The sequence below is a fragment of the Gouania willdenowi genome, chromosome 14 (assembly GCF_900634775.1).
Source record: "Gouania willdenowi chromosome 14, fGouWil2.1, whole genome shotgun sequence".
Classification (NCBI taxonomy): Eukaryota; Metazoa; Chordata; class Actinopteri; order Blenniiformes; family Gobiesocidae; genus Gouania; species Gouania willdenowi.
Window position 1 is genome coordinate 13,585,239 of NC_041057.1, and position 14,222 is coordinate 13,599,460.

The following is a 14,222-nucleotide window of genomic DNA, read 5'->3' on the forward strand; positions in this document are numbered from 1 at the left end:
TAAAACAATGTATTTAACAGCAGCACAGCTCACAATAAATAGGATTTAAATAATGAAAAAGGACAACATTTATCGATTCATCAACTTAAAGTATGAATACACAAAAACAGTTTCAAATACTGGAGTGCAGATTTATTACCCTGTGAAAAAAACTAAACTACTAAAACTGCATCTGAGAAACAATTGGTTGGGTATTTTATTTACAAGTGTAAGTTGTGCTTTGGATAAATAAACGACACACAGAAATACTACAAGTTCCCTACAAATGTAAAGTCTACGAACGCACTTTTTTGGGTCACAACCTACATATTGACAACCCCTGTTTTAGGGAATCCCCGGGATTAAATATAGTACCAGGCCATTGGTGGATATTAAAGTGTGTCCTCTTACCTCGGGGATCCATAAGGCACAGCTGACGTGGACCCACTTGGTTCCACTACGGGTGGGCTTGAGGGCTCCGCCTCTCTTGGGGCAGAGCAAACACTTTGGCTGGACGCCAAGAGCGCAGGTGCGACAGAGCCAGTTCCCCTGGGGAACCTTCAAGATGCCGTAACACGCCTGCGAGAGAGGACAGAAAAATGCAAGCGGATAAGCTTTTTTTTTTTTATTCTTTCATCAGAATGCATTGAATTCTTAATGCATTTTTTAACTGCAGGCTAAATATGAGCTGTATGCCTGCAAATCAAGTCAAGACAGAATTGCATCAGTGATAATGATCGTGATTATTTTTCATCTTAATTTTATTATTGTACTTCTGAAGTCTTGGCCTTTACTGTATGTCCCCTGTACCGCTGCTGTGACATGCTAATTTCCACCTACGGGGGATTAATAAACTAAATCTTATCTTATCATGCACAGCAGGTCATTGTCTCCATCTGCCCTCTTCCTTTATTAGCAGGATTCACACCACGCTACAGTTTTTAGTTGTGTGTATATTCAGACTACCTGCACTGTTTCACGCCTCCTCTGCATCAGATGATCCACCTGATCTGATTATCAATGAAACGCGCCAAAGTCTGAGCACTCAAGCAAAGTTTTGAAGTTTCCAAACACGCTTTGATGACGCAGGGATGAAAAATGATCAGCACAGTGTCGGTTAGAGGATGATAAAAGGCAGAAAAGAGACGACAGGACAGTGTCAGAGTGACAGCAGCACAGCAGGAATCAAAACGAGACATCAAACACCAACTTCATTAAAAGCAATTAAAGCGTCTTATTGATTCAAAACGTTTATTGATCAAACCAAGCACCCCAGTCAGCTGGGACTGCTGAAGGCTGGAGAGAGAACGCCACAGTAGGGAGGAAGGAGAGAGGCTGCTGGGAATGCTTAGTCAGTCTGCACAGGAAGTGATATTACACATTACAACGAGGAGGAATCCTTTCATTCACTGCTTGGTAATTTCTGCTAACTGAACAGCTTTAGCCTTTAACATTTATAACATCCCCTATCCCAGAAAAACTTGGAAATATGTGCCTATTGCTTTCTTTGTACCTTGAAGAAAGTCATTTTCAACCAATGTTCCGTGATACACTTCATTTACTAACTCTGTGCAAGGAAGATCGTATTTGTCAAATAATCAAAATAACAGGAGCAACCAATTAGTCTGTAAGAACATGCTAAATATTGGAAAGAGAAGATGCAAACAGATTTACCAAAAGTGGAACTGATTGCATACTGTTACTGTATTTATTTAGCTCATTTGACAGGCAGGTCTTAAAGCTGCACTACCTGATTTTTGAACCATGACAGAGGGGCATGGCTGAATTCGAACCGTAAATCCCGCTCCCTACTCTGATAATCCCTCCCAGTCTCCACCTCTCTGGAAGTGCACAAAATCGCGCACGAGAGCTGAACGTGCACTACCGGTAAAACACATCGCCATACAAAAAAATGCACACAAAATATAGGAAAATGGAACATTATATTACATATCTAGAAGGAAAACAGCCACTCGGGCATCCAAAGTTTGTCCAAGACTGAAAACAAGTTTGCACCGTGCATGCGCTTCTCTATATATCACGGCAGCCAATGAGGAGGCTCCTTTATGGGCTCTGCCCTCCTTTCTCTAAATCCTGTCATTGGAGGAGGAGGGGGTGACCACCAAGACTGTGTCTTCCGGGTTTTTTTATTTTAAAAAAATTAATCGAGTACCCCAGCTTTAACTGTCACAGCTTTACTCACAGATGGCTGCAGTCATTACTGTAAGAGGAGAGAGAGTACAGATCGATTGTGATTGAGTCAATTATCATCTGCTCAAACAATCTTAGTAAATATTTAACTTTTAACAGTTCAAAAGTGCACCATAGCATTTATTACTGCAACTGTTGTGAAATAATAAAACCAGCAGTGTTTTCAACATCCTTATGTTGAGTAAATGAATGGTCTTCTAAGCCAGTGGGAAGCAGTGAGGAACTCAATCATCCTGGGAATTATGTCAAAAAATAATCGGTCATAGCGATAATGATCCGATATCAGCATAAATCATACATATTTTTATTACTTTAAAAAAAAAAAAAGAACAATTATTTTATAAAATAAAAATGATAATTACATATTTTGTAGTGTGGAATGTTAGAAAAGGTTTGATCAATTGATGTTACTCAAACAGAGAACAATAGTCAACAACAGTAGGAGTGAGAAAAACTGACCCATTTATTATTAACCAATTGGTTACATACATTTTAACCTTCAACATAATATCTACAGTATTCTACAATTGAATAAAATAAATAAAAAATGAATTGCAAAAAATAAATAAATCAGAAATTTGAATCTGATATTCGTTTTCAGACTGATATTGGACCGATATCCGATAGGGACACCCCTAGTTACCATTACAGTTACTGTAAGGTTACTTCTGGTTGTGTCAAATTTATTAAATCATAATGTACAATGCACAATAATTAACTTATTAATTAACTTTTATAACCAGAGCTAACGTCTATCATAGTTCATTCTAATCTTGGCAAGCCAACACCAGACAATGGAACCACACACAAACAGCTGTAGTAAAAAGTACAAAGTTATAATGGAACTAAAGTTAATTTCAGACAAAATGCACAAACCTAAAAACCAAAAGACATTATTATTTAGGATTTTAATGTATTAAGTCTGTCAGGGTTTGGACTGCTGTACCTGATGAACGCAAACATTGCACTTGTCGCAGAAGACCATCTCGTTGCCGTCCTCCCCCTCGGGCGAGCGGCACACGTCACACACTACGTCCTCATCGTACTCGATGCCCAGACCTTCCTCTGCCTCAATGGCCTGCTGCATCTTCTCCTCACACACACTCTCCAACTCGACCAGCACACACTCCATGGTCAGTTCATCCAGCTCCGGCAAAGCTGGCAGAAGAAAAAAAGAAAGAACAGAAGAAAATCATCACAGAGTCAACATGTCTTTGCAGGATAGACAGAGACTTCCATTAGACGACTTGTTTTTGTATAGATATAAACTGGATGGATTAGTGAAAGTGAATGTTTACAATAGTTTAATTTTTTTTTAAAAACAACATTTTTTTCCACTCAGATGTTTATGAGATAATAATTACACAAAAATAAATGTTTCTATTGCATAACATTGTTGGGGGAAAAAAAAAGAATAAAACAAATACACCTTAGACGGAACTGTTAAAAAATAACTAAACTAAACTATAATGGTGAATTAAATAAAACATATAATATTCTGTTAAAAGACAACAATAATATATATATATAATAAGTGATTATAATATTACGCATAATTATGCACTATAATAGCACATTATAATTATGAATTACATAATACCATGATATTAACACAATCATGTGGAAGCTACAGCTTTGATTATATAACGTACATTTTTATTTGCATTTTATTTTGCCGAAACTGCATAACAATCATTACACTCCATTTTCCCATTCATTTATATGGAGGTTTCAGACAGGTTCCACAGCATATACTCACACAAAAAGTGTGAACTCACTTCAAGCTCCTAATTCTGAGTTATAATGTCTCACACTGAGACTCAAAGGAAGCCAGTTTACAGCTCCAAAGTCATTTCTGGGTCTCACTATAAATGGAAGCTCCTTCTTTGTTCTTCACAGGTTCTTGTGGTGTTTGCTTTGGGCGACAACAGTTTAGTTGTAGGAGTAGAAAAAACTACAGCGACTCACTCACTACCCAGAGTAGGTCTAAAGATATTATCCACGCAAAGTGAGAGATTTTGCAAAAAGAGCCAAAAAATGACTAAATGTGCCGCTCAGCTTCTGTTGCTCCCGTCCTCCCTCCCTTTACTAATATGTGTCGACATTAGTATTCCTGCTACATTTGCATCTCAAAGTAATGCCTTACAGCAAAGGTGCTTAATAGTTGATGAAAACTGATTTCACTGGCAAACGCAAGCTTTGGGCCTCATGAAAAATGAATCATATGAGATAGCAAGTGAAATAAACAGTCTGGTCTCCAGCGTGGTGGCAGTCTGATGTGAAGCATTATTATCTCACAGCCGGTAATAATGAGATTATAGTGATATTATGGAATTAGTAACAGTAGGCCATTAAATTTGGTAGGAAAAATGGCTTTCTGTTATCAGAGCAGCTTCTCAAAAACAGAAAGGAGAGCCTTTAGGGGATAGAACTTACACAATGACAACAAAAACATGTGTATATTCATAATAATAGTAGACCACTAAAGAATGCATGTTCTGCCCTGAGTGTGGGCAAGATCTCTCGTTCCTCAAGTGGTTTTGTTGATGTCTCAACGTCTCTATTTGCTACTTGCATGGACTGGGGACTTATCCAAGGTGTTCCATATCAGAAAGACTGGAAAATATTTATTATTTTTATTTTAGAGAGAACCATGCTTTTCATTCTGTGAACATATAATTCATCAATGGCACCTTGTCTTTTTTATTAAAAAGCATTCTCACAGTAATACAGCAACATCTCTGTGAGAACTGAGTCTTTATAAACTGTTTGCACACGTCATTCTGCAGCAACATGAGCATTATGATATAACACTGCTAGATTCCAGGCACTATTTGAAAGTCCATAGAAACATTTTTTATACATCCATACATACTGTAGCTATAGATTAAGACTGGACGATATAATGCAATTTTCTCATACATGATATAAAATAGAAGAATAGTTCTTCTTTATATCAATATAACTTTATTTCAGAGCTTATTTATGTTATAATACCAGTTTTTAAAAGTTAATACTTGTCTTATTTAATCCCAACTTTCTGTCTATAACACACTTACAGTATATACTGTATATACCATATGAAGAACTGGCACTTGAAGCCAGACTATGAAGTGCATCCAAGCTACTACAGAACTCACTCACATGTGCTGTCCCTTAGAGAGAGACAGACTAAAGCAGTGTCACGTGTTGATATTGTGCAGCTGGCTATCAATAGAAGTTCACCAGTGACTTTGACCCAGAACCATCTTACTGGTAAAATAAAGAGATATTAGTTGGTTCTACTACAGATATTGCTTTAAAAAATTACAGCCAACTGTACCAAAAATCTATCGAAATAGAAAGAGAAGAAGCAACAATTAAACAGAGAATATTAAAAACATTTTTGTAATAAAATGTCTAATGTTTCAGACCAGAATTTGTGTCCAATATTAATGGGATCAATGAATACGTGTGAAGCCAGTCTATGGTATGAGAGAATGAGCCCACTGACTTGATCAGAGTCTCACAGTTCAAAACTAGCTTCGTTACCACTAAAGATTATTAAAGCCAATCAGCTTCTGTGGGAATAGATTGTTTGTAAAAGGACACATTTGTTTTTATTTAAAAAAGGATAAGGATCAGTAATTAACAGGCTTATATATTTTAATGAAAGTAACGGGTAGAAGATTAGCTAAAATATACTTTATTTATTGAATAATTAGGTAAGCAGATGGCTATAAAGACGTCTTTTCACTTGCAAACTGCAGCTCTAAGTCTCTGTGCAGAAAACATACCAACAAACAGTCGATCAATTCACACATTTAGGGGAAATGAGGACATTAGGCTGAATGGATTAGACCGAGATTGCACAAAAATTGCACATGCCTGCCTCTAAAGTGTAAAAACCAGCTGGTGTTTTTACTTTTGATACTTTGTGATGAAGGAGAAAACAGCTATTTGTGAACAAATCCTCGTGTTTTTATAAAAGCAACCTAACGTTTTTCTTGCATATATTTACGTGCCTTCTGAAGGGAACTTTAATTTGAGATAAAAGAAGTTATGAGATTCATTTAATGTTTGTTTATACACACACAAAAAGTAGACATTATTAAACCAGTACAATCATCACTTTTTTATGACAAACATCTACACATCATATTAACTATTAGCTCTACTGTGATTAAGAGTTTTTGGCAGGACATTATGGCAAACATGGCTCAGGTGGTAGAAGGGTCATCTTCTCAATGACAAGTTGGGGGTTCGATCCCAAGCCTATACCTGTCTATAGTGTATTTGGGCAAGACACTGAACCCCAAGTTGAGACAAGACTTTATACGTTAGGATTTTCAGTGAGTTTCAAAAAAACTATCACCAATCCGATCATATGAATTCAGGTTGTTTTTTTAGTTACCGACAAAATTCCTTTGGTACTACCTGATACAGATTCACGGAAAATCAAACGGTACCATGTTTCGGGACCTAAACGCAGCCTTGTGACTGTGAGAGAGTGGAAGAGTTGAAGAATTTCCATGCAGGACCAGAACATAACATTTGTTGTCAGAGTGTGTGTGTGTGTGTGTCGGTGCGTGGCCCTTTAACTGCGAATGACCATGTGCGGAGTGAGGGAGCATGAGTAAACGGAGCAGATGGATTATAACATGTATGCCATTTTTGAGCAATTGGCAAAATAAACGCTGCTGCTGTTGAATTAAACCGGAGTCCCAGGTCCTACTCAATGAGTGCTGTGAAGCAACAGAGTCAACCCTGAAGCTGAGTATAGCTATAGAGGCAAACCACAGTAGAACTCCATGAAGCCTCCATCAGCATTAGCATTAGGAGCAAACACATATTTCCTGACTGTGGCATCGCAAAACCTGCCGTTGCTTATAGTCCGTATTCACAGGTGCACAGCGGCGGTGGGGCGCACACACACGCACGCGCGCTTCTGTGTCCACCATCACCCTGAAACGGACAAAAGTGTTCGGTAAGAAAGCAAAAGTCAATGGGAGCGCATCGCTCTGCTCTAGGACTCTCACTTTTAACATGCTCGGAGCTGAATAAACAAAACATGCACGCGCACACATATAAATACACACAGATGCTAACAGCAGACGCTGCCCCCGCTTTCGGTAGACTGGGGAAGAAGTCCGGCGCTCAGCCGCTCTGCTCTAACAGAGACATTTTTGCTGCTCGCAAAGGTTTTCACTTTTGCGCACAAATGCGAGTGAAATAAAACTGTGTCACGTAAAGCAAACAACTCTGTGGTGTAAATAAGACAGATAAAACAATGCAATGGGAGCATCTACAGACAGTTTCATCACGACAATGACGTCATTGATCGGATCGATGAATTCGGACATTACAGCTGATCACATTAAGGACATTACAGCCGATCACATTAATTGCACAAAATGCAAAATATCGGCCAATCCCACATAGCCAATCAGATCAATGCAATGCCTAGTTGCAACTAGCACCTTGAGTGGCAGTTCTGTCCCATTGGTATGTGCATGTGCTGATATTGTAAATCACTTTATGAATACTTGGTAGGTATAAAAGCGCTTTAAAAACCAAGTCCATTTACCATTAGTACAAGAACAGAGTAGTAGGTTTACACAGTTCAGGAATATTCTGTGTTACTAAGCTTTAATGTCAAGGTTTAGTGGTTATTCTCACATTTCCTGGCACGTAGTTTCACACTCACCCATCTGTTGGAACTCATTGTTGACCAGCTCCAACCAGGCGACATCCAAGTCATCAAGATCATAACATTTGTAGAGTTGATTCGGGGGACGCTGAGCTTCCCTGCTCCTCTGCAGCCCGTTGACACACAGACCACCTGTCGACTCCGGCAGAAACCTGAGCCAAACAAGGAGGAAAAAAAAGACCATGAAGAAGTGCTTATGTTTTGGTTACAGAGAGGAAAAGAGACATAGAACCTTTGATACTGAAGTGAAACATTCATTTTGTATTGCTGTGTCTGATGGCTAAAGTGTTTCACCAGCATACTCTAAACAAGTACTTTTAGAATAGAACACAATAGAAGCTTTTTTTGTCATTGTACAACAGATACAATAAAATTAGTGTGCTCTCCAAGAATGAGGAATGACATTACACACTTTAAAAAATATTGGAAAAAAAATATAGAAATATATAATGCTACTCAGCACACTATATACATTACCATATCACGCAATATGAAAATAAAAACTGACCTGTTGGTGAGACAAATAAATATTATTATTTATGATTGCACATATAGTTTGAGTAATGTAGGATAATAGTAGTTCTTTACCGGGACAGAAGGTGGCGGTACGTAACTCGACTTGAATGCCAACTGACAACACAATAACATTAGTAGAAGTAGAGGTACAGTTGAAAGAGTATCTTGTTGTCTAAATGAGTGTATGATGAGACTGAATGCAAGAGTTTAAGGAAAGATAAATATATATCATTATTTTGATGAAGCCTTGCATTTCAGATCCCAAGTCTGCACCACAGCTGATTGTAAAGTGCAGTTTGTTATCAGGCTTTCTGTAGAGCTGCATAACGACACCATCGTTAGATTCAGGTGTGTTGGAGCAGGAAAACATCTTAAACATAGGGGCCCTCGATAGGGGCCCTCGAGGACCCAACCTGAACGCCTCTGGTTTAAGCTGATGGATGCTTAGCCACACCTGTGTGAGCAATGCTCTTATAAAAATGCGACTGGATCAGCCACTCCATGCATATCAGCCCAAAGTAAACGTTAACCAAAAGGGCTCCTGTTCAGGTATAAGATTAATCACTTTCTGTAACATCATAGATTAATAATTAATCCCTGAAACAAAAATGGCCCAGGGGGAATGTTTTGCTGTTTTTATTTTAAGTGGTTTACTAAACATTAAATTAATAATATAAATCTTACCCATGTTGGTTTAAATTCTATCTTTTGGGCCAGTTAGTGCAGCAAATGTAATTCTTCCAAACACATGCAAACATTAAGGAACACACACACCAATTCAAGGACAAGGACACTTCTGAGCACATTCTCACACAACCGGTAAACCAGTTTCTTCCCTAAATCCTTTAGTGACACAGTTCCTTCACCTGCTGGGCGGAATTCACTAAGACTGCAGCAATGATTAGTGCACATGCAGAACTGGTGCAGACCGCCCTTATTTAAATGAGCCTTTTGTACGTGTTGAGTTCAACATGGAGGGTGAACATGAGTTAATAGGGATGTAACGATTCACTCAACTCACGATACGATTCAATTCACGATACTGGGTTCACGATACGATTCTCTCACGATGTATTTTACAAAATGGTACTGTAGTCAAATGATGACTGAAAAATATTCCTTTATTTTTTTTGGGAAAAAAACTAGAAAATACTGTCAAAAGAACTATTAAAAACAATGCAATTTAACTAAAAATAAATTTTGAATGAAATAAATAAAGGAATAATACAAATCAAGAAGAAGCTTATTAATTTAAATTCTGGTTCTATAGTAAACAATGCAAAACTGCATAATAGTTCTTTTTCTTTTTAAAAGTGCAACTGAAAATGTATTTTGTGTCTTAACAATTGGACTTTAAAAAAAAAAAAAACCGTCATTGCACTGATTTACGTCAGATATTTGTTTGGACCAGCAGAGGGCGCTGGTAACCCAGTGATCGGTTGGCATGCAGCTAATCTAGCAGTGAAGAAGAGATGCTATGCTAGCAGACAGAGCTAATAGAAAAACGTGACTTTTACAGATATTCACGTAATATTACAAATATTATTTCGGTGCTAAAGGGGTAAGGAATCATTTATTAACATGAAACATTAACATGTAGAGTAGAAGGCGGCCAGAAAGAAAATAGTAGCAGATTCCGCCCGCCGGTACACTGCTGGACAAGAGAAGGGATAAATATATAGCGCCCTCTGCTGTTTAAAAAAAGTACTGTGATTCAATTTTCAAAGTATCGATGTCAATTGTGATACCTATGAATCGATTTTTAAGTGCCGTACAATTAATCGTTAGATCCCTATGAGTTAATTCATTTAAAAATAAAAACGTGAAGCAGCAGAATTGGAGATGTTAGTAGAGGAAACGAATAAAAACAATTATGAATTACAGCAAATAGATAGATATACTCTCTGCATACATTTATTTGCATTTCCTCCTCCCATATTTTTGCTCCCCCTGGGAGATCTGCCTACTATACAAATTAATTAGGGGGAAACGCGATAAATGGATTGAGAGCGCATTGGGAAGCGTGGCGGCGGCGCACTCCTGATTCCCTGAGCTTTGCATTCCTTGTTAGCGCGTGGAGTGACACACATTTTTAAAACCACTTAACCTTTAGTGAATCCACCTCAGTGTTCCGTTAAACATTAGTGGAAAAATCGAAGGGCAGGATAAAGAAGCTCCTATTTGTTGGAACATAATTAATCCAAATGATCTTATCGGGCTCCATGAAAAATGACATAAAGTGAGTAGGTTCAGTTGTCTCATGCCGCTAAGGGTCTGATTTACTTAAGCATTGTGTGCATAAAAAGATGCACAAACACATAATGCAGTTCATTTATTAACAAGAAACACAAAGGTTTGCGAGAGTCAAACGTGTAAAATAACATTTTCTCGCTAATAAAATATGTAGCCTGGGCTCTCTAGTAAGATGCAAGTGTGTACCCTAATTATAGTAAATGCTGTTGTGTTTCATTTCAGTTCATCAAAATAAAAACAGTGTGTGACTAAAAGAACTTGAAGTTTTGCATGTCAACCTTTTTTTTAATGTTAGTTGTATTGGGAACAAGTTTGCTAAATTCTTTACATAACTTTTTAAAATGTTTGAAAACTGCCCGTCTTGAATTATCTTGTATCCTTTTTTTCCATCTTAAATAGTTAAACTGATTTGTTTCACTGGTAAATACCTTGCAAAATAGTCTGTGTATAGTTTTTAATGCTTCTACGTATGAATCAGTTTATAAGACTCTACATCCCACATTGTAAATAATGCACAAATCTTTTCTGAAAATGTCAATGAGAGTGTTTATGGTGGAGGTCAAAACGAACTTTCAAGTGGCAATTTCAACCTTTTACATATTTTTTAGGCAAATAGGGGCCGACACTATGTCTTTATCTGATTAAAAATAGTCTCCAGTAGGTTTAAGTCTGCAGGTGGGCCTACAACCATTTGATGAGCGATGAAAATGTTTTAAATCCAGTTGGTTTAGGAACCATAAGTTTCACTTGCATGATGAGTGAGTCTCAAGTCATTTTGTCTGCCACAATTGGTGCGCTTTTCTTTATTTTGCGTGTAAAATATTTGGTCAGCCATTACAAACCTCCACACTGCCAGAACTGACCCGAAATTTCCAACCTGATAAAAAGCATTTTCTGCAATTGTTCCAAAAAAAAAAAAAAAAATCCCACACGAATGAAGGTCACAAGCTGTGCAAATTGCATCAAGACGCACAAAAACACATGAAAGAATAAATAATGCAAAAGCTGCAGTGTGCACAAACATCATATCTGAAGGGACGTGTAAGTCATCAGACATGCTGCACTACTTATGACAACAGGGATTACTACGTAGTCCATCTCACCTCTGGTTCCTTTGCCTTGGCAACAGATCTCCACAAATTAAAAAAAAGAAACCACGCAAATTTCCTGAATCAATCTCCAATCAGTAGTTGTGGAGTCACTATAACAGGATCTTCCTTCAGGCGATGTCTGGACTCTGGAGCCTTCAGGACAAACGTCTGTCAGCGAATGCACTTAATGGGGTTATAAACTCTGCTCGACCTACTGACTGAAACCAAGCATAAATAATTACCAATAAAGGAATAACCAATACGCACGCTAAATATCACAACTTTTTTACAGTAGTTTAGTTTTTATTGCAGTTATTTCACTACACGGTGTATGGATACAATTCATGTAAGAAATGATACTACAAATAGTTTTCAATAAATCAAGGCTGCATAATAAGTTGGTCAGCTGCTGAAAATGAAGCTCTGATCATGCAGAATAAAATTATGACTCAATTTATTTTTCTCATTAGTTTTCACGTCATACATCTGCATGTGGCAGGGTTTTAGGTTAGGTGAGGTGAGCATATGAACATTATTACTCAGTTTATTTTTAAAGAAAGTAATGTTGAGATATACTGCACAGAGAACGGACTGATTAAGAAGCATCGGGGGTGAATTTCTTAAATTTCCTGAATTATGAAACCTTCATTAAACCCAGGATATCATACAGAACAACGTCTGTATACAACATCTAACAATCTTATCACATTAGAGAGGGAAACAAGTGGAGGAGCACACATACTCCTTGTCAAAAACTACTTGACACTTCATCAAAATATCAATTCAGGTAGTATTTGCATTGAAAAATACTTGTATATAGTATTTAAAGTAATTAAAAATCTTATATCATCATGAGTTCAATTAAGGCACTGGTGCAGATACTGTAACATGTTGATTATTAACAACAATACAACAGATACCCAATAGTTTTACAACTGAAAAAATCTGTGTGATGTTTCATGGACTCATCACCATTTTTCACAAAATGAGAAAAGATCAACGTCTCGCACATAAAAGCAAGAAGTCTGCATTCACCGACCATTACAACCAATTACTGTATATACCACAAGGAAAACCAATCTGACCAACAACTGTATTCTTTTTACGTGTGTCGGTTAAGCCTCAAACATGGGCCTACGATGCTCAGGAGCATCTTCGTCCTTTCACAAAAGGTTCAAACAAAATGTGTATATAATTCATCATTCGCCTCTTTCTGATTTGCTCTGGCACTGACAAGCATGACGTATCAAAGACATGGCAGCAGGATTGAGTCAAGCAAGTGAAGCAATGAAAACACGTGAACTGACAGGAAAGAAAAAAGGTAGAGATAGTGAGTAACAAGGGCATCTGTAGAAATGTAGTAACACATTTCTTTCAAATACAAAAGTAAAAATGTAAGTATTTCAACCTTCAACCAAAAGATACTCATACAAATACTCCCACACTCTCAAAAGCTCTTTTTGTTGTTGTTAAATAAGGAGAATACAATCGTTTCAAGTCACTGTTGTTTCAATATAAGAAATGTAGACATTAAATATTTAGTTTCCTCCCTGGAGTTATAGCAAAAATAAAGCAGTTTTTTTTGCTTTGATCCTATTGGGGAGTAAAATATTCAGAATGAAACCAAACATGATTGTAGTCACTCCACCTCTGAGCCCCTGAACAGAAAGGCTGGCTCTGGAGTTTCTGAAGTGTCAAAATGAGCTCGGGCTCATGAAGATTTACATTTTTGAGTTGGGGAAAGAAAGATAAATGGGACCTGAATCAAAGACAGCACATCGGTAATCCTCCTGGATCACCGCAGAGGAATACAAGCTGTGTTTTGGCAACCTTTGTGGAACTAAAATCATTACTCGTTCATTCATGCAGGATCTAATTTCCCTTTCTGCCTTTTTAATGGGTCACCCTGACCTAGAAGAGGAGACAGATGTGTATTATTATCGAAAAATTAAAAACCAAGCAAAGATACAAAGCTGTTCCCAATGATTGAGTAGGATTTATTAGAAAAGAGAAGCCTCTTAAATTTTTGTTATGGACCTTTTATTCCTGTGGGTTTTACAGCCTGTGTGATGAGAAACAGCAGAGACAGAGAGTCTTTTTGAAGTAGTCCATGGTGACGGTGAGTTGTTTTTTAATTTTAAAGGATTTCATTGTGGATTTCACAATATTTATTTATTTCACAATATTAACAATATGCAAGTATTTGGTTAGGATATGGTGAAATGTTGAGGACCTGATTGATTAAAACAGAGAAGGCAGGTAGAAAAAGCATAGTAGATTTAATCATGTAAACAAAACCAAACAAAGAGCAAAAAGCTATTAATTACCTGATGTATTCACTTAAACATCAAACTGGCTAAAGGACAAAAATGAACAGGAGAAAGCCGACTGGAGACATCTGGGGGGACAATGTAATGGGCCAGAAAAAAATTAAGTACTGAAGGAAGGCAATTAGGAGACAAGTCACACCTGAGTGGAGACCA

The 14,222-nt window shown here is 37.4% G+C and overlaps 1 protein-coding gene across 2 annotated transcripts in view; it reads right to left on the reverse strand.

Moving 5' to 3' along the window:
• Window positions 1–14,222, reverse strand: part of jade2 (jade family PHD finger 2) — a 157,500-nt gene that overhangs the window by 55,248 nt on the left and 88,030 nt on the right. For both annotated transcript variants that reach the window (XM_028466125.1, XM_028466124.1), the window contains exons 5-7: window positions 7,877–8,031; window positions 3,137–3,348; window positions 391–558 (exon numbers count right to left, since the gene is read on the reverse strand). In XM_028466125.1, the coding sequence (XP_028321926.1) occupies window positions 391–558; window positions 3,137–3,348; window positions 7,877–8,031 (535 nt within the window). The remainder of the gene's footprint in view (window positions 1–390; window positions 559–3,136; window positions 3,349–7,876; window positions 8,032–14,222) is intronic.